This window comes from Prionailurus bengalensis, chromosome C1 (assembly GCF_016509475.1).
Source record: "Prionailurus bengalensis isolate Pbe53 chromosome C1, Fcat_Pben_1.1_paternal_pri, whole genome shotgun sequence".
NCBI lineage: Eukaryota > Metazoa > Chordata > Mammalia > Carnivora > Felidae > Prionailurus > Prionailurus bengalensis.
In genome coordinates this window covers 14393835-14415019 of record NC_057345.1, presented here as the reverse complement: position 1 = coordinate 14415019, position 21185 = coordinate 14393835, and the positions used below count along the sequence as shown (strand labels likewise).

General features: G+C 51.5%; 2 protein-coding genes across 4 annotated transcripts in view; both read left to right on the top strand.

Moving 5' to 3' along the window:
* The first annotated feature begins 4406 nt into the window (after window positions 1–4406).
* Window positions 4407–5629, top strand: RNF186 (ring finger protein 186). The gene has a single exon (XM_043573389.1). It carries the CDS (start codon window positions 4475–4477, stop codon window positions 5324–5326), a length of 852 nt encoding a protein of 283 aa, XP_043429324.1. The 5' UTR covers window positions 4407–4474; the 3' UTR covers window positions 5327–5629.
* Window positions 5630–19772: 14143 nt separating this feature from the next.
* The window catches only part of TMCO4 (transmembrane and coiled-coil domains 4), a 94926-nt gene continuing 93513 nt past the window's right edge, over window positions 19773–21185 (top strand). For all 3 annotated transcript variants that reach the window (XM_043573926.1, XM_043573925.1, XM_043573924.1), the window contains exon 1: window positions 19773–19885. The gene's annotated coding sequence lies outside the window, so the exon portion shown is untranslated. The remainder of the gene's footprint in view (window positions 19886–21185) is intronic.

The following is a 21185-nucleotide window of genomic DNA, read 5'->3' as shown; positions in this document are numbered from 1 at the left end:
ATCTCTGGAACCCTCCTCTCCGCCCACTGCCAGTTTCTTGAGGAGTACCTCTGAAGAAGCTCACAGAAGGCCAGAGATCCGTGGCCCATGGTGTGAGCCACGCAGATTTGGAGGAATGGGTGAGCTGTACTCCAAGGTAACTCTGTCTGAGCCAGGCGTTTAGTCCAGTTGGCCATCTGAGGTCTAAGGCCGTGGCATCTCCTAGGCTTCAGGTGGTCTGCTATGCTCGCAACAAAATAAGGACACCTCTTCTTCACACTCTTCTTCTCCAGTTTGACCTCAAGACATCACTATTCTCTCACTCCTTCCCCGGTGAACTTGAGACAGGGCCTAAAGCTCAGATTAGCGACGTCTTTGCAGGGCGCGGAGCTACGGTTACCTGCACCGCGTGCCCAGGTGGTCCATCGGGAGAATTGGCTTTGGCTTCCCTGCTCAACAGTGAAAAGTCTGACCTCCATTGAGGCTGTACGTATCAAACTCCTTATATCCCTGGGGTGGAGCGGGGAGGGGGGGGGAGGGGGACATTGCGTGAACCCATAGGACGAAAGAAACGACATTTCAAAGAGGAAAACAAAGTTTCATGAAGAATTAATGAGTTCGGATTGGTACAGCAGTTACAAAATATATTTTACTTGAAGATTTGGAAGGACTCTGGGTTTTCAAAGTCTAATAGCACAGCAAGCATAAACAGAACACAGAACAGCATGAGAAGGAATCCTGGCTGAATTCCACAGGCTGAGTCTCCAGAGACATTCTGTACATCCCCTGAGTTAGATCTGCTTCAGGCTCCGCTCGGGCGAGTGCACACACTCACTTCTCCTAGCTCAACAGACCACCCGGGCGTCTCATCTCCATGTCTCTGGGAGAGATCCGTGACATTACGGCTGGCGACTAAAGCAAGGTGAATGCATTACTGGGTCTCCCCTGAGCAGGGTTTGACGGAGGCAGGGGGCTCAAGTAGTCTCCTGCAATTCCCTACAGTGTGACTGTCTCCATTCAATCAAATTAAAAACTGAGCCCCAGTGAAGTCGAAAGGACTTGCCTAGGGTCACACAGCTCATAAAGTGACAGGAGCTGGATGTCCAACTATAAAGTGCCAAGGCGCCTTTAAGAAACAAAGTTGGGGTGCCTGGGTGGCTCAGTAGGTTGAGCATCCGACACTTGATTTCAGCTCAGGTCATGATCCCGAGGTCAAAGGACAGAGCTCTGGTTAAGATTTTTCTCTCTCTCCCTCTGCCCTGCTTTCTCTCTCTCTCTCTCTCTCTCTCTCAAAAAAACAGAAGCAAAGTGTTTCCTAAGCCACAATGGCAGGATGTGAGAACATGAGTGAACGAAATGTGTGTTAAAAGCTGTCATCCTGGGGTGCCTGAGTGGCTCAGTCGGCTTAGCATCCAACTTCAGCTCAGGTCATAATCTCACGGTCTGTGGGTTCAAGCCCCGTGTCGGGCTCTGTGCTGACAGCTCGGAGCCTGGAGCCTGCTTCCAATCCTGTGTCTCCCTCTCTCTCTGCCGTCTCCCCCACTCTGACTTTGTCTCACTCTGTCTCTCAAAAATAAATAAACGTACGGGCGCCTGGGTGGCTCAGTCGGTTGAGCATCCGACTTCGACTCGGGTCATGATCTCACAGCTCGTGAGTTCGAGGCCCACGTCAGGCTCTGTGCTGATGGCTCAGAGCCTGGAGCCTGCTTTGGATTCTGTGTCTCCCTCTCTCACTCTGCCCCTAACCCACTTGCATTCTGTCTCTCTCTCTCTCAAAAATAAATAAACATTAAAATAAATAAATAAATGTAAAAAAAATTTTTTAAAAAGCTGTCATCCTTGCGGAGGGGGCAGGGGCGGTAGTCAAAGGAGCTTTTATGTTCTACTGTATACTCTTCTATAATAGTTGGGCTGTTATAACCAATATATTTTCCCAATGGTGGCCGCGCAACAATATCAAAAGGTTATTCTTTAGACACTAGCCCTAAATAGCTTTCCTTGGTCTGATGTCAAGTTCATCCAGCTAACTTCCTGATTATTTGGCTTTCCACAGAGCTGGCTAGCAGAGAGAGCGGGGCTCTGGCCAACCTGACATCACTGTGTTGTCCACCTGATTTTCTATTTCTCATTATAAATGAATGCAGCTCGACAAATTTTTCCTCCTCTTGTCCCCAACCCCTGCTAGTCTAGCAAATAGAACGGAGTATTATACGAGTCAAGTGAAAGCATCAAAAAGACCACAGAGGCCCTTTGGGCATCGTGGCACATTAGTAGCATTAGTTCCCTTTTGGCCATGAACAGGCTGACTGTCTTGTCGATGCTTGACCCTGTGTCAGGCAGCAAGTAAAGGCTCCTTTTCTTCATCTTCTGCTGTGTTACTCAGAAGCCTTTCTCATGCAAGGGACAGGAATCCAACTTGAGCTGGCTTAAGAATACAAATCGGGGTGGATTTTGTATGTCAATATAACGAAAAAACCCAAAGATAGAGCTCTCGCCGCAGGTACGGCTGGATCCAGGCATTCCGACTATGTCATCAGGGCTCTTTCTGACTCTCTGCTCCTCTTTCTGTTGTGCTGGCCTTACTCTGAGGCAGGTTCTCTGCACACTGTGGTCCCAGCAGCCCCAAAGTTCCATCCTTCGGCTTGGAAACCCGGCGGTAAGAGAAACTTCTCAGCAGAATTGCCAGAGTGGAATCGCATTGGCTTGGTTTAGGTCACCTGCCCGTGTCTGAAGCAGTTGCCGCAGCCAACAGAGTGGAAAATGCTGATCGGTCTGCTCTGAAGCCCATCACCTGCCCCCTTGCACCGAATGGGAACCATACGGAATGACAGTGGTCAGGAGCGGTGGGGGAACAGAAAGGGAAGAGGGAACAACCCATCGTCAAACTGAAGGCCAAGAAGAAACACCTTGGCAAAGTTGGGATTCGGAGGATTGGATTTCAGAGACAGAGAGGCCTGGGGGGGGCGGGGTGGATGGGGTGAAGCAGGAAGGCAGTGCCTGCCCCTTGGGGTGGAGGAAAGAGCTGAATCCGAAGAGCTAGACTCTGCGTGGACCTCAACAGGTACCATGAGCGGTAAAGGACCAGTCAGTGCGTCCTTCTGGAGTCGGTGAGGCCAACGTGATGCATTTTTCTGAGGACTGGATTGTGTCACCTCGCCCTCTGATGTTCAGGGCAAAGTAGTGGGATCATGTTTTCTCAACTGCCATGCGGCTCACATCGGTCGGTCCCACAGGCGTCCCGGTGGGTGGAGTCGGCTGCCCGGAGGCCAGTGGCCTCTGCACGAGCTGATGAGATTGAGCTCCCGGACCCGCAAGGTTGGGAAACCGACCTTGGGTACTGGTAGATTCCACAAGGCCCTGGCCCCATGGGAGTCCACTTGGAAAGCTGCCAGCAGGCCTGCCCTGACCACACCCCATCTTTGCTTCCAGGCCTCACAGTGGGCCCCCTCACAGGCTGTGCCAGGATGCCAGGAGATTGCGCAGGAGGATCCCCCGGATGACGGCTTGGCTCAAAGTGATCCCAAATCAATGGCGGCTGTTCTTACAACTACTGGGTATGCACGTGTCTAGCAACAAATGGCACCTGTCGTCAGTCGTGTGGCGACAAAGCAGGCCACGAGTTTGATGCTCATGAATCCGTAGCTGTTAACACAGCTGCTGTGACTAAAAAGGAGCTGGCTCCAGCAGCAGGTGCTAAAGCCCCATGAGTTGGGGGCACCTGGGTGGCTCAGTCGATTAAAGCGTCCGACTTCAGCTCAGGTTGTGATCTCGCGGTTCTTGAGTTCAAGCCCCGCGTCGGGCTCTGTGCTGACAGCTCGGAGCCTGGAGCCTGCTTCGGATTCTGCGTCCCTTTCTCCCCAGCTTGTGCTCTCTCTCTCACACACACACAAATAAACATTTAAAAATAAATAAATAAATAAATACCCATGAGCTGCTCGGGTTCTGGTTTTTCTGCGTTGACCTGGGCTTTCTCCCCGCCCCCCACCACCCACCACCCACTCAGAATTCTGTTCCCTTCACTTCTCTCTTCTTCAGAGGCCACCTGTTTGCAAATGTGCACAAGGCACAAACTGTTTTCCACTGATCCTGACAGCTGGAGGGTGTCCTCTGAAACCCGGCCGTGGTGGTGTTTCTCCAAGTGGGTTCCCCTGTCCACCTTCGTCAGCATCATGACGAGACGCCTGTTAACGGTGACTGAAGATTCTTAGATTCCCCTCCCGACCTGCCGGATGAATCTGGGGCCTGGAGATCTGTATTTTTAAAGTCTCCAGAGGCGGGGGGGATGGGGGGGATTCGAATGCATCTCAAGGCTCATAAGCCACCATGTTGCCGGTACTCCTCCGGCATCTGAGGTTTCCTGACCTCAACAGGAAAGTCCTGATTCACGGCGCAGGCCCTGCCCCCTTTGGCAATTCAAAGTCTCCAGACCCACAAGTTACTGATTAACCCTAGGTTTCAAGAAGAGAAATAATAATAACTAGAGAGAAGACGTAACATGAGACACAACCTGAGCAGCCCCGGGAGAGGGGTGCCAGACGGCTGCTGTCACCAGGCGCCTGCCGAAAAGGACAAGGGGACGTCCAGCCTGAGGTCAGACGGCAGCCAGGTCCCAGCGGCGCTGGCTGACCCCCCGGGTCAATGCCCAGGCCCCCAGCTGCCACGTCCCGCTGACTCTGTGCCCAGAATGGCCTGCGCCGAGCCCCAGCGCGTCTCCACAGGAGCCACCGCCACGGAGGCCACAGGCCCTGCTAGGGCTTATCTTGGCTCCACGGATGGCGACCTCGAGTGTCTGGTGTGCCGGGAGCCCTACAGCTGTGCCCGGCCACCCAAGCTGCTGGCCTGCCAGCACCCCTTCTGTGCCGTCTGCCTGAAGCTCTTGCTGTGTATCCAGAACGACGCCTGGTCCGTCACCTGCCCACTGTGCCGCCAGGCCACCACCGTCCCCGGGGGCCTCATCTGCAGCCTGCGTGACCAGGAGGCCGTGGCGGGGCGGCTGGTCTGGCCGGAGGTGCGGCTCTGTCCTCAGGGACTGGCGGATTCCGCCACCTCGACGGCCAGGCACCCCGGCCGGGTGGCAGAGGAAGGGCAGGACGCGGCAAGTGTTAACCGTGTGGCGGCCCGGCGCCTGGCGGCACACCTGCTCCTACTGGCCTTGCTCGTCGCCCTCATCCTGCCCGTCTTCTACCCGGGCATCCTCCGGTGGGTGCTCGCCGTCATTATCACCTTGGCCCTGCTGATGCCCTCCCTCTTCTGCTGTCACCGGAGCAGCCGGGGCAGCTGCTGGCCTCCCCACGGGGCGCTTTTCTGCAGAGAACAGAAGCACAGCGAGATCGCTTCCATCGCCTGAGTGCGCTCCGGGCGGGCGGCGCCTGCGGACTCTTGGGCCCCATCAGGCTCACGGCGAACGGGGTCAGGGGCTACGAACTAAGGCTGGTTCCCTCGGGGGATTAAATGCCAGCTGGACTTGCAAGCCAAAGCCGGAGGGCTGTGTTGGGTCAGGAACTACGTACCTGGATGATAGACTTCTGTCTGTTTGGGGTGGGGAGGAGGCCCATACCACTTGGCCACAAGGGGCCTCCTGTTCCTCGGACGCTAATGCTCCTGGTTTTCCTTCAGATGCCTTGATGAGGTTATTGCAAAAACAAATAGAACCAAGACCCCCCTTTTTTGCAGTTTACGTGCCTGGTTTGATTTTCTCGCTTTGTCTGGTCTTTGGCGTTTGGGGCAGTTTGTTCGGATTTGTGGCCATCACACGTTTTTCCTCGTGGGAAGTCGGAGCCCACGGGAAGTCCTCCTGGGCTGCCCACCCCATGCCCATCCATCTCAACAAAGGGCCCGGTGGCTTCGGTGTCCCCGTGATCGCCCCCAGGGATGGAGGGGGAGAATTTGTGTGCGGGAGCGGTTCTGGGGTGGCCGGGGGTCCCACGTTTAGTTGGCAGAGTTGGGGAGGCGGGGAGAGGATGCAGGGGAATCTAGGAATTGCTCCCAGCAGCCCCACCAGGTTTCCCAGCTCCGGGTCATTGGGCTCTGGCTTAACAGAGAATCTCGGGGTTACAAGGACTAACGGCGCCCACCCCCCAAACAGCAGACCCCACTGCCCAGCAGATGCACGGTCTCATGCTACAGAACCAACGCTGTACGGGTGTTGCTTTCCCGGTTTATTGCATTTCAATTCCTGTCTGAGTTTTTGTCATAAAGATAAGATGCCCCATAAATGCAACGGTCCTTGACAATAACTCCACCTTTCCCGCCCGCCCTGACAGTGCCGGTTGTCAGAAAGGCTGCTCTGGGACACAGAGGAGGCTTCTGCTGGAGGGAGACGTCTCAGCCAGAGGGGACCCTTGGGGGTGCCGGTGAGTGGAGGGCGGGAGATGATACCTTGTTTCCTTCCAAAGGCCTCGTAATTGGGAAGCGGACTTGAAACCTCAGAGGGGCTCACTGAGGACAATGCATGGTCCTTCCCTACTGCCCCCTTCCTCCTGGTAAGATGACAGTTTCTGGCCGATGCTCATCCCTGGAGACCGTGCCTCTGTCAGAGAGGAACAAGAGCACTCTGCCATCAGAGCACAAAGGGTTGATCCTGGCCCCATGGGTATGTCTTGTCCAGCAAGGCCCTTGGCCTGAGTTTCATTTTCCCTCAAATGCGCTAACTGGGCTGGATTACTCTTAAGACCCCTGAAGCCCAGGAGCTGAGAGCACTACTGGGTCCCCGGACGGTGGACACGAGTCACCTCGCCCCCGAATTCACACGAAGAAAGCTCAAAATATAAGTACGTGTGCAATTAGCTGTCCTTGAAGTCTGGGTGCCTTCCTTTTTTTCTTAAAAAGGTATTTCCAAGGCAACTCTGGGCCACCCGTGCTATTGGCCTTATTTGCTCCTCACGCTGAGAGCGTGTGTGAGTGTGTGTACACAGGCGTGTGCCCACACACTCAGCCCAAGGCCAAGTGGAGAACACCCTGTCTGCCCAGGATGAGTAAATGATGAAAACTGTTCCACATTTCCTGAGCTGGCCTCAGGCAGGTGTAGTTTGGGATGGTTGCCAGTAGGATAGAGAAAGAACATTCTCTCCCCACTCGCCTCCACTCACATTCCATCTAGTTCTTAGGCCCTCCACCAAGAAGAAAACCTGCACCGAGGTCTCAGTTGCTAATGGCAACACTATTTCTACCATCATGACGGCGGGCGCATGTTTATTGAGTATTTATGATGCGCCAAGCGCTGCGCTAACTGCTTCATATGCATCGTCTAGATGAATCTTCAGCCCAACCTTATGAAGTAGAAATCACTTTGCCAATAACGAGACTGAGGACCAGAGAGGTAAATTCATCTGCCTAAGGTCGCACAGCCAATTGCTTCCAGAGCTCCCCAAGGACTTAATGCAGCGTTCTTTCTGCTCCATTAAGCTGCCTCCTTCGCGTGCAGTTCTGAAACAACCATAAGGGTGGTTGCTGTCTGTGGGCTTGCAAGGGAAAACAGGGAACTAATCTCAAGATCCTCTGAACTTCAGTGATCAGGTGCACAGAGAAGCCGGAGAATTCCAGAACCCATTCTACGTCTATGCTAAATGTCATGCTATGTCATGCGATGTCTATGCTAAAGACAGAGAACACAGAAGTATAAAAATGCAATGGCTTTCCGAGAGACTTTTACTACCCAGCCCCAACCTCCCCTGCAGGAAGCTGTGTGGGCACATGGCCCCCAACCAGTGTGCCCTCCACCCCCACCCCCCCCAGGGAAAGAGGCCCTGACAGTGCTGTCTCCACCCACTTTGAAGCCCAGCTGGTCCCAACCACCTTCTGGCCCCTGGCAGTATCTTCATGGAGAGCACTAGAGGCCAACATTGGTGCAGGCTGTCCCGGGGCCGGGGGAGAGAACGGAGGAAACAGGCAGGGCTGCAAAAGCCTGGATGTGGAAGAAATCAGAGAAGCAGGCCTAGGCTCAAAGCTAAGTCTGACCTGGCATGTGACCAGTAGACGTTACAGGACTTCTCTGAGCCTCACTTTGCTCACCTATAAAGTGGAGAAGGATGCCACACACCTCCCGGAGCCCCCATGAGGATTCAGAGTGCTACTGGATGAGAATCCCATGTCCAAACAGGCTGCTTTTATCACCAACCAGTGACCCTGGTGGGTGAGTGGGTTTCGGGGGTCTGTTCACTATGACAGCAGGCAAGGGGCTGGCCTTGACAATGGGGTGAAGCCGGTCCAGAGTAGGAGAATTGTCCAGAACCGGCCAGTCTGGTGGAGAACTTTGCACTTAGGAATTGTGCTTGGGAATTAGGAATGGCAGGGAGAGGCCAAATTTCATCCTTACTGGACCATTTCCCTATTCTGTGGCCTTCGAGTCAGACATACCTGGCTTGATTCTAGCATCACCGTTCACAAGCCACCTCACCTATATCTCATAGGGTTGCTGGGTGAGTAATGAAGTCATCCATGGCTGGGCACTGGGGATCACAAGGAATTAAAGAAGCGGGGGAGAAGACAAGGAGAAAGATATGGGTTGTGTTCTAGAAGGCACTAACAGGCTCATCTTATGTTATTCGATCTTATTGATAAGGAAGTCTATTAAAGCCTGGGCACTAGAATTCACCTCTTCTGTTATCGGCCTCAGCATCAGCAGCGTGTCCAACAACAATTAGCAAAATAATTGCTAACGTGACTTGGACGCACCACGTAAAGCGTATTGCATATGCCATCTTGTATGCTGTACGAGAGGTACTGTTATTACCCCCAAATTACCAACGGGGATGCTGAGGCACAGAGGGATTAAGTAACTTACTCAAGATCACACAGTGAGGCAGTGGTAGGGCCAAGAGTGCACCGCAGAAGTCCAACTCCAGAGTTTGGACTTTGAGTCACTTAGCTGTATCTGATGGAACGTTCCAGGCATATCATGAGCGTTCGTGGTATGTGGGTGCATGAAGGGTGAAGAATTAAGAAGAGATGGGGTTCCTCCAGGCGGTTACAGCTTCCTGACTTAGTGGGTGCTGGGGGCAGGGGCTTGTGGGAATCCACCCATCTCCTTACCCATAGGCACTTGCTCATCTCACCTGACAGCCCGTGTTCATTGTTGGGACCTCCTTTCAAATGCCCGGAGGAAGTTTCTCAGCCTCTGCTAGAGCAACGAATTCTTTGTGGCAGAGGAAAGCATTTCCAGGAATGAAGGACCTGCCTGCAATTTCTCAGGCTGTAGGAACAGCACAGAACACAGTCAAAGAGAAATCACATCCAAGTTTCTGAATCTGCCCGGAGCTGTTCTTATGCACTTTGTATTCTTCTCTGAATATCTTGAAATCACCTTTTTTAAAAGGGAGGAATAGGGGCGCCTGGGTGGCGCAGTCGGTTAAGCGTCCGACTTCAGCCAGGTCACGATCTCGCGGTCCGGGAGTTCGAGCCCCGTGTCAGGCTCTGGGCTGATGGCTCAGAGCCTGGAGCCTGTTTCCGATTCTGCGTCTCCCTCTCTCTCTGCCCCTCCCCCGTTCATGCTCTGTCTCTCTCTGTCCCAAAAATAAATAAACGTTGAAAAAAAAAATTAAAAAAAAAAAAAAAGGGAGGAATATTTCCCGGGTCAGTAGAGAAGTCTCTGAAGAATTCAGAAAACTCTGGAACCTCTACCGCACCTGCCCTGGGCCTATGCTGGCCCTGTACTCTTCAGCCGGGGCCACTTCAAGTTCAGCCAACAGCTTGCCCAAAGTCTTGTGGCACGGAACTGACAACGTCAGTTCAAGTCAGGTCTGATCGACTCCTAAGACTAGCTCCTACCTCTCCCATTTATGGGTGGCAAATGGAGGCTCGGAGAAGCCCAGTGATCTCCCCACCAAAAGTGCCTGTTACGTTAGAGATGGCGTTAGATTCATCATCCACGGTTCCTAAATATCCTAAATAATCTTTGCAACAATCATATTACAATTACTGAATTATTATCCCCGTTTCACAGGTTAAAGACTTAAAGCCCGGGGTGTCAGTGCCTACATCGTGCATGTGCTTTTCTGTGCATATTTCGTAGTTTAAAAATCAGTTAAGCCCAATGTAACAACGCTGTGGAGTCTAAGCGGTTTGAGGGCAACGACTCAGTGTGAAACTGGTTTCCAGGACTAACCCCACGCTGAGATGTGTGCCCCAGGGTTAAAGGGCTCACCCAGCATTATATAGAGCTTTATGGGTTACTCTGTAGACAGTCTGTCCAGTTTGAGGCCCGACTCGGCCACTTACCGGCTGTATGAATGAGTTCCTTATTTCAAACTCTCTGAACCTCAGTTCCCGCATCTATAAAAAGGGGAAATAATCACAGACTAGTGAGCATCAAACAAGAACACCTGTAGAGACCACTTGGCATGGTGTATTGGCACAGAGGACACGCCAGTTACGCAAACATGAACCGCTCTAGTTAGGCAAAAAGATGAATGTACCGCTCACATAACCAAAAGGTGGCAAAGGCAGTCTCCTGGTGGGCGTTGGTGACGATGAAATTAGGGCCTGGGCCTTCTTCCTTCAGACTACTCTTCCCCATTTCTGTCTCCTTGTCTCTCTGCACTTGGGTTTTGTTCTCTCCGACCAGCTTTTTCCACTAGCTTGGAAACTTGACCATCTCCTGCTGGTGTCTTCCTAGCTTCACCTCCAGAAACAGACAAAGTGTCTTCCTTTGGTAAATGATGACAAATCCCAAGGAAGGACTCTGATTGGTCCTCTTGGGTCACATGCCCTCCGTGACCAGCAGGGCTGTGACTGGCAGCCCCAATGGAATCTCGTGATGAGAGAGGAGAAGGACCTCAAAGAATGGTGCTATTTGCAGAAGAATGAGGGGCACTGAGAAGACAGACAGTAGCTGATGGCCCCGAAGAGAACCTATGTGAGCAGCAGGCGTGTACCCCAATCCCCCACCCTGACTCCAGCTCATTAGAGGTCAACCTCCACCTTGATTGGAGGTCTCTTTGAGGGGTTTGCCTCCTCCCCACCTAATCTCTGTCCAGGTGGCTTCTGATGATAATAATACCATATTTGTATTTGGGGGGAGAGTATGTGTCCCAAACCTGCCAATCAAAGCATCATTAGCCCGGGCCACAGGGTTTGGTTCAAGGCTGAGCCAATGACAGCTCCCCCTAAGAATCTTACTGGCACTACCTGGAGGGGGTGTTTTCTCCACCAGAGTTGCTAAGCTGGTAGGATGTTTGTCTGGACTTTCTGGTGTCTGTCTTGGCTCCCCTACGGGACAGATTTTTCTACTGGTAAAGCCAACCCAGGGGGAAGCCGAGCCCAGCATTCTCCCTGATAGAGAGAAGTTCCTAATCATTTTATTTGAGTACCTGGGTCGGGCATGCCCGAAACCTGAGTTTCCTCTGGAGTTTTCAATAGTCACACGAGTCAATAAATCCCCTTTCTTTGCTTACACCATTTTGACTGGTTTGCTTTTTCTTGTAACCAAAGGAACCCTGACTCATTTGCACGTGCTTGAGTTACGAGGTCATGTGCAGTGAAAGTTAAGGAGCTGATATGGAGCCCTGTGCATGTCAAAGGTAGGAAGCTGGATGCAAGTGACTAATGAAGTTGAAAGTCACAGAGAGGCAGACAAGAGGGAGGCCACGTAGCCTCTGGCTGGCAAAAAGATAAGCCTCATGTCCTGACTTCCCTGATCACCAGTCTTGGTGAGTCCTAGCTGTCTGCCAATCCTATCCTGCCTGTCCATGCGACCCCTGTCATATCCTTGAATATGTCTCTTTAAGGAGGCTGGCTACCCAGAGAATTCCAATACCTCCTCATCCCTTCCCCAACATAAAAGCCAGTGCTTGGTGAGGCCTGTGACCTCCGTTGAGTGTTAAATGGAAGACTGTCTGGGGCAGAACACAGCATCGGTGAGTTCCTAGGGCAGACAGGAGGAAGGGGGTTGGGGCAGGCAAGGCAAGCCTCAGGAAGGCTACGGGAACTGACTGGGTCTTGAATCAAGGATTTGATTTGAACAGCCAGAAAAAAAATGGGTTGAATGAGAGTATCGCAGGCAGCAGGAAATGGGAGGCAAGCATGGAAGCTGGCTAGTACACAACATAGTCAGGGGCAGAGAGCAGACCTGTCTGAGTTGGGGATTTGTCAGCGGGAGGAAGGAGGCCATGATGGTGGGGAGGGTCCCATACACCAGGTGGCAGAGGTCCAACACTGGGCATGGAGGGCTGGGTGTGGGAGCACTCAGAGCTCCTAGCAGCCCAGAGAGTCTGAAATGGCAACAAACCCCGGAGAGAAGTCTGTGGCCGCACACATGACAAAGAAGTGTCCACTGGAGGTGAGCATGGTGTGGAGGGGGTATACAGCAGACAAGACGTCAGGAGTTCAGGGCTGTTGCTCTGCCCTGGACCCTGAACAAACTCCCTCAGGGTTTCCCTTCTAGACTCTGGCTTTCAATAGCATCCATTCCTGTGTGAGGGGGATAAAGAACAGTTTCAAATAGCATTCATTCATTCATTCATTCATCCATGCACTCAACCATTCAGAAACTATTTGTTGAGCACCTGCCAAACACGAGGCATTGGGTTAGGTCCTAGAAAGGTGAGAGTCAGTAAGACTTAAGACCACTGAATTTACACAGGGACAGACACTGAGGGCTGCCTGCTCAACAGCCATTGTCCTTCCTGCCTTGAGAGAAACCTGATTTGGCGGGGGGGGGGGGGGGCAGTAGGGTGCCCAATCAATACTGGCAAGAGCAGTCTCTGCTCTGTGCCCCACCCTTCAGAGAGCCCCACTCTGACCCTCCTCCAGCCATGCCCATCCCAACGGAGAGAGGAATTACAAAACCAAGAAGTTGTGCCCACCTAAGCCCACACTGTGGATACCTAGTACCCTGATATCCCCTGTCCAAACAGCCCCGAGCTCACGTCCAGCCTATAGGAGCCAGTCTCTTCCCTGACCCATTCTCCCAAGGGTGCAGTCACCTAGGTTTGAGGAGTGGCCAAGGGCGGTTGTTTGTGGGAGGGGCAGACAGAGCTCAGATGTGTAGGCTGGAGTGTCCACACACCTGTGTGTGAGACCTCATGGGGTATGGGATGGGGGAGATGGAGGATGGGCAGTGAGCCAGGAGCCACATGACATGGAACCCCAAGAGGCTGAAGGATTCTAAATCCACGCCTGATCTTCCGCGTGGTTCTGAAGGTGTATCTATCAGGCTGGACATGTTTCATTTATCATTTTGTGTTTTCACCCTGAGCCCCACAAATGTTAGGGCTGGCTTGTTCCCATCTACAGGGGTCTGAGCCAGTCTCCGTGCCAGATCCTTCCTTTCCCAGAGTCCCTGGCAGCCAGGGATGGTCATGTGACACAGACATGTGATCCTAACGAGAGGGCTTCTGGGAAATCGTTTCCACCCTGACCGTGGGGGAGAATCCCATGAGGAAAGGCCCACGAGGAGAGCTCCCTTTTTCCTCTTTTCTGCTTTTGAACATAACTACTGAAGGATGAGTTCCCCCGAGGGAGCCATCTTTGGACCACAGGACAGAGTGGTCCAACGTGCCAAGGGTGAGAAAAAGCGGAAAAAGTGTAGGCCGTTGCTGACATCACTGAGCTACCGGACCAACTATGGAACCACCTCCCTCTGGATTTTATGCTCCATAAGTCATCAATGTCATGATGTGGGCCACTGTGCTGGTCAACGTCTGATAGTCATAGCAGTGGCCTACCATCCTTTGGAAACGTACGTTCTAAAGACTAGTGAGAGAAACCGGCGTGGCTGGAAGACCGCCCATCTGGCTGGTAACCATCAGGCCAGCCCATGGGGAGGATTTTCCTACAGGTGAAGTCAACCTGAAAGAAATCAAGAATTTTTTTTTTATCATGTCTGCATACCACTTTTACTATTATTTTTTTTTAAATAATCCCATTTTTCTGTGCTTAATGTTTCATTTTTGCTTTTAAATGTTTAAGATGTTTTTTATTTTATTTAATTAATTATTTTATTTATTTATTTATTTATTTATTTATTTAGAGACCGAGTGCTCGCAGGGGAGAGGCAAAGAGAGAGGGAGATACAGATTCTGAAACAGGCTCCAGGCTCTGAGCTGTCCGCACAAAGCCTGATGCTGGGCTCACACTCATGAACCGTGAGATCGTGACCTGAGCCGAAGTGGGACGCTCAACTGACTGAGCCACCCAGGTGCCCCTGTGCTTAATGTTTTAAAAAGAAATAGGTCACTGTCATACATTAAAAAAAATTTTCTTTTTGCATTATAGGAAGTAATTCTTAAAAACTTAAAAAATGAGGGGCGCCTGGGTGGCTCAGTCGGTTGGGCATCTGACTTCAGCTCGGGTCATGATCTCACGGTTCATGGGTTCGAGCCCTGTGTCAGGCTAACACTGGAGAAACGGGGGAGGACACGTGGTTCTTAGGTCAGAATTCTGTACTATCTTTGTAACTTTCTATCAGTCTGAGACCATTCCAAAATACAAAGGCTATGAAATAAATAAATACCAGAAAGATCACATCCTAACTTGGTATTTTGGAGAGCCAAAGGCTCTGAGCTGAGGCCTATTCTCCCTTTGCAAAAAAGGAAAATTAGCAAATGCTAAAAGAGCACGGTGAAATATTGCTCAGCCCTAAAAAAAGAAGGGAGTCCTCCAATGTGGTCCTCCAACATGGAGGAACCTGGAGGACATTGTGTTGTGAAATAAGCCAGATACATAGAGGCAAATACAGCGTCTGAGCTTACTTTTGTGTGGGGGCCCAGCTCATGATCTCGTGGCTCGTGGGTTCGAGCCCCACGTGGGGCTCTGTGCTGACAGCTCAGAGCCTGGAGCCTGCTTTGGACTCCGTGTCTCCCTCTCTCTTTGCCCCTGCCCCGTTTGTGCTTTGTCTCTCTCTCAAAATTAAAATAAACATTGAAAAAATTGTACCTTGGGGCGCCTGGATGGCTCAGTCAGTTAAGCGTCCAACTTCAGCTCAGGTCACGATCTCATGGTTCGTGGGTTCGAGCCCCACATTAGGCTCTTTGCTGACAGCTCAGAGCCTGCAGCCTGCTTCGGATTCTGTGTCTTCGTCTCTCTCTGTCTCTCAAATATAAATAAACATTAAAAAAAGTTTTTAAATTGTACCTCAAAAAAAAGAAAGATGCAATGGCATTAAACTATGTTTTCAGTGGAATAAGGATTGAAGGGAACAACTTTTTCATGTATGATCCAAGAGGTTCATGTAAGTTCATGTGCCAGCTAAAGTTACCTCACATACCACTGATGATGTGGGTCTCATCCATTAGAAAATATCAGACCAGGGGCAAGTGCAAAGCATTCTTAGATAAGAAGCAGGCAGAGGTCGTCACCCAAGCCTCTGTATAAGAGATAAGACAGAGGACTGTGAAATGATCACCTAACACACAGGAACAACGGGGGGGAATACTAACCCAAGTGGCTTTGACCCCAACCTCCTGCTGCTTAGCTTAGCCAATTCCAATTCATTGCACCAATTGAAGGTCCAATTTACCAAAAAGATGTTTAATTCTCTGGGTCAAAGATGCCTTGGAAATTCAAACAAGGGATTGCTCATCAATATAACAATATCCATGGTAACCACAGACCATCTGCAGCACCCTCCACTGTGGGCCTCCTCTGATGGTGGGTCCATTTCCTCCCCAGGGGAGCCCTATTTATTTCTGACTGTTGTTAGGAAAGAAGTGACCATAAACATTCTTCTGGGTCCTTCAGTCTCAAGTTCAGCATAAGGGCATCATAAGCATACTCTACAGGAAGGGATGAGTAACTGTCATCGGTGACATCACCCCCATATTTCAGTTCCATTCAACAAACACCAATGCCAGGCCAGTCCCACCTACATCCTGGAAGGACAGACATCTATTGGACATAGTGAAGGAGCCGTCTCCTGCTGAGGATTCATGATCTGAAAGTCATCTAAATAAGCCTCTGAAAAGACAGGATAGCAGAATCAGTCGGGTCTGGGGTCGAATCCTGGCTCTGCCATTTTGCAGAGAGTTGACGCTGGCCAAGTTATTTAACCTCTCTGAGCTTCAGTCCCTTCCTCTTCGAAATGGGGCTAATCACGGTATCAACTGCACAGGATCGAATGATATAAAGTAAGTATGGAAAGCATGTAGCATCAGCCACAGGATAGTGTTCCCTAAACAGTATCCATGGTTACAATTTTGGGGAGAATGAAACCCAATCATTTGGTTGTTCCAAACCTGACTGATCACCAGAATCATCAGGGGGAACTTGTTAAAAATAGAAATTCTCAGACTTCCATATCCTTGAACAATTCTAAATAGAATAGGTCTGGGACTAGACTCGGTAATCTATGCCTCCATTATGCGCTTTCATTGTGCCTAGCCCATAGAGGGCAGTCAACAGAGATAAGCCCCTTCCCCAGCCTGGCTATAGCAATAGCTTCCTAACCAGTTGCCTGTGTCCACGATTACCCCCGTGTCCTTGCAAGGAGCCAGTGGGATCCTTTTAAAAGGTGGGATCATGTCATATCACTGCCCCAGACCTTCTACAATTCTCCATCTCATGCAGAATAAAATCCATAGGCAAGGCCCTATATCAGTGGTCTCTGAAGCTAAGCACACATCAGAAATACCTAGTGAGGTTGTGAACAATGCCTATGCCTGACCAGACCCCAGACCGACAGAATCAGAATCTCTGGGGGTCAGGCTCAAGTAGAATTGTCAGATAAAATATAGGATACCCAGTTACATTTCAGATACACAATGAATTTTTTTTTAATTTATTTATCTTGAGAGAGAGAAAGCACCAGCAGGGCAGGGGCAGAGAGAGGAGGAGAGAAAGAGAATCCCAAGCAGGCTCCACACTGTCAGCACAGAGCCTGATGCGGGGTGAGGGCTCAATCCCACAAACCGTGAGATCATGAACTGAGCTGAAATCAAGAGTCGGACGCCTAACCGGCTGAGCCACCCAGGAGCCCCTGAATAATTTTTTAATAGAAGGATGGTTTGGGTAACAGTGGGACATGCTCACACTAAAAAGTATTTATTTGTTGTGTACCTTAAATTCATATGTAACTGGGTTGTCCTGTATTTCTATTTGCTCTAATCTGGTGACCCCAGCATCAGCTTTTTACAAAGCTCACGGTGATAGATGGCCCTCACTGCCTCCCTACTTTCGTCTGTTCCCCTGCGCCCTGCCCCCCACCCCCACCCCCAGCTCTCTCCTCTGGCCTTTTCCTTGAAAGTGTCAAGCACATTCCCCCTTGAACACCTTTGCAGTTGCTGGCTTCCTCTCACTTCCAATGTCCCCAGCAAGCCTCCCTGACCACTGTGATAGCATCCCCTCCGTCAGTGCCCTTCACCCTGCTTCCCTTTTTCTTGATAACACCGCTCCCTGGCAGATTACCTATTTGTTATTCCTGTCCGTCTCGCCTCTCCCCCATAAACTAGAATGCAAACTCCATGTCTTTGCTGGAAATCCTTCGGTTCTTTCCCTGGCTGTATCTGCAATGGCTAGAACCTCACCAACTTTCAGTAAATTCTGGTTGAAGTAGGTAGTGGGTATGAGAAGGCGTCTCCTTCCAGCACAACCCCCTAAACATTCCTTTGGGAGGAGCTGATAGAGGCCGTCTTAGTAGAAACGATGTTTACCGAGAGTAATGGCTTATTTTTTCTGAGCGTGTCTTGCGTGCTACTGTTCAAAGCACTTTCCCTTTATTTTCTTATCGAATCCTTATCGATAAATAAAATCGATATTTTATTTTATATTTTTTTAAACTGAGTTGAATCCTCAGCAGCTTTTTTTTTTTAAGTTTATTTATTTTTGAGACAGAGAGAGACAGAGCATGAATGGGGGAGGGGCAGAGAGAGAGGGAGACACAGAATCGGAAGCAGGCTCCAGGCTCTGAGCCATCAGCCCAGAGCCCGACGCGGGGCTCGAACTCATGGACCGCGAGATCGTGACCTGGCCTGAAGTCGGATGCTTAACCGACTGAGCCACCCAGGTGCCCCTAAAATCGATATTTTAAATAAAATATCGATAAAAAATCCTTTATTTTCTTATCGAATCTTACAACCATCCTTGTAGGTGTGGAGGCCATAATTATCCTCAGTTTACAGATGAGGAAAGTAAATTCTTCAGTGCACAACACCAAACCTCGACACTTTCAAAAGCCTATGCCACAGAGGGGTAAACATCTTTTCTCCACCTTTCCTACCTGTAGCCTTGGTTATGGGTTAGGTCCTGTGTGCTGTACCGTGGGGGTGGCTGGGGTAAGAATGGTTAAGTGGGCATGGCTATAACTGGATCCAGTGTCCAGAGTCAAGAGTGTTCAACATAGGGTCTCTAAGCAAATAAGAGACCGGGCAAAACCACTGTGTGGAGTGGTGCCTGGTCCAGCATCGTTCCACACAATCTTGCTGGAAGGGGCCACCAGACGTTGAGCAAAGGGGGGGCTGCCTGAAGGTTTTCTGTTGGCGTCTGCTTCCATATGGTTATTACTATTCTATCTTGCACAAAACCCGCATGATCATGTATAAGCCCCTAAGCCCCTGAAGAGTGCACACCATTGACCCATTTGACCCTCACAAGAGCCCTGTAGGTAGGTAGAGCGGCTCTTCTTAATCATTACTGGCCAGTGGGGCAATGAGGAGCTGGAAGCATAGAGCATTCCACAAGGGGCATGAGTCAACTGCTCTGCCCTCGAAACTGGTCTCTGACCCTGTCCAGTGCCTTTTCCATTCATGGTATTGGGCTGTCTTCACCAGGAGAAAGAGCTTTGTGGCAATTCTGGCTTTGGCTTTGGCTCCGGCATTCATTAGCTCTACAGCTTCTGCACAGCCTGGACCTGATCCTCAGTTTCCTGTCCTGTAGAATGGGTATGATGAGAATTCACAAGGTTACCAGAGGAATAAAGAGCCATTCTTGCATTCATTAAATTCTGGACACCTACCAAGTGCCCAGCACAGTCCCCGAGGCTGGGCACACGGCAGAGGACAAGGCAGCCGAGACCCCCTACACTCAGAGTTCTTAAGTTCTAGTGGGGATGATGACAGATTGTCAAATAAACAAACAGGAAAATAAATTAATCCCATACAGTGGTAAGTACTACCATTAAAAGAGAACAGAAGCGGCACCTGGTGTGTGATTCTCTGCGCTCAGAACAGTACCTGGCACACAGTAGGTGCTCAGTAAATATTTGTTCAATGACTGAATGTGGCTGGTGGTCAGGGAAGACTCACAGAACCTCCCTGAGTGGAAAGCTAGAAACAGACGCAGGAAAAGGCAGGTCTCCGGGCAGAGCGCCAGGCACAGAAACCCCAAACGGAAAGAGCCCGTGACTGGCCCAAACTTAGCGTTAGACAAACCGAAAGAAGAATCACACAGGCCATCGCTATGTCAATACTCTGTACACTTCAAAGTGCTGTGTACACATGCAGCAAGGTTGTTTCTGTGGCTGGCTCCTTGATGTCACACGCTTTACTTTTGAAGATGTCCATCCAAGTGCTTTCTGGCCCTCCACTCTGGGACCAAGCCCCAGGCTAGCAGTGTCCGCAAGGTGGAACCTCGAAGGGCCTTCTCTCTGGCCCTGAGGTCCTGCTGTTTCCTGGAAGGCCAACAGACCCACACACCGCGTTTCGCGCTCGGGTTGGCCCGTCACCTCCTGACGCCGGCACCCCTGTCGTGGAGTGGCGGCCAAGAGAAAAGGGCTGGGACACTTAGGAGCCTGGGTCCCGGAACGCCGACCCACACACAAGCTCGGGAAGGTCTGCGGAGGCGGCGGCACCACTCGGGCAGGAAGGGCGGGGCCGAGCGGGAGGGGTGGGGCGGGGCCGAGCGTGAAGGGGCGGGGCTGCCGGGAGCTCGTTGCTGCGCCGGCCGCGGAATCGCCCGAGAGGGCGGGGCGGGGCGGGGCCGAGCGGGCGGGGGGAACCGGAGGAGTCCTTGCCTTTGCCGCCGCTGCCGCCGCCGCCAGGTAAGTAGTACGGGTTCAAGTGGGCCGCGGGTGGAGCTCCCCCACCCCAGGGCCACTCCCCGTGGCTGCCCGCACGAGGGTTGCCTCTGCGTGGCCCGGCCGACCCGGCCCCGCGGGCCTTTGCCCCCCCCCCACCCCACTCTCCGCCCTCGTGGGCGCCAGGCCTCCCGAGGAGTGGCCTCACACAGCTCCCAGCGTTGACTGCAGGTGTCCAGGCTGCCTAGTTGTTGCTTGGTTTCTTTCAGAAGGGAAAGTGCCTCTAGAAATTACGTAGGGCGACAGATGGGGAAACTGAGGCCGGGCAGAGCACTCAGGCCATTCCCTGCCTCCCGGCTCAGAGCTGTGAGCCCTTAAAGGTCGCCCGGCTCCTCCCTTGGCAAGTGACGACGCTGCTCTGGTCCTGGGAGAGGAAGGAACTTGCCCAAGGTCACACAGGGTCGCGGGCTTTCCCTTGTCGCAAGTGGCCCCTCCACGAACCGGTGAAGAAGGCCTCCGGGCACCCCTGATGTCCTCTCTCCTTGCCCCTGCGGCTTTCTGAGCTCACAGCACACCTTCAAACTGAGAATTCCAAGGTGGGGCTGGGAATTCCTTCTGGAAAAAAGCCCCCAAGTACAGATGGGCCATGTTTCTCACCCTGCCACCTGTTGACAGAGTAGGAAAGAAGGACCAGCGCTACTAACTTTTGAGGGGATTTGACCGCTAGGTAAACAGGCTGCGAGAGATGACTTCCCCAAGACAGTACCCCTAGGGAGGAGAACATTTTAAAACCTGCGTTACCTGTGCCGGGCACAGAGACAGGGTAGGCGTTCACCATGTCCTTTCTCTGGAGCTACAGCTGGGAGTACAGCGGGGCTGGACTCTGGGCCTTGACCTAAGACTAGTGCCTAACACGAAGTAGGAGTGAACGTGTTAGTTCTCTTTTCCCTGACTCAGGGTTTATTTCACTGCAGAAAATATGAAACCCCGTTAAGCTTTAGGGCTATCCATTCATTCATTGGACAGATATTAATTGAGCACCGACTGTGCCAGTGTGTAATGTTTAGGCACTGAAAATACAGCAGCGAACAAGGCAAGTGCTGCCCTTGGGGAGTATACTACAAAGAATGGAATAAAATCCTGCTCTTGGGGAGTGGGGCGAGGGTTGGGGAGGGCTGAGCAGAGAGGAGAGACCATTGGAATCTTACCAACTGTGAAGTATGTGAAGAGGGCAGAGAGAGACTGAACCTCAGAGCCTCCAACCCTCGTGGGCGTCTATCTAGATGCTCAGCCAGCCTGAGCGTTCTCCCCAGCTCCCCAGGGA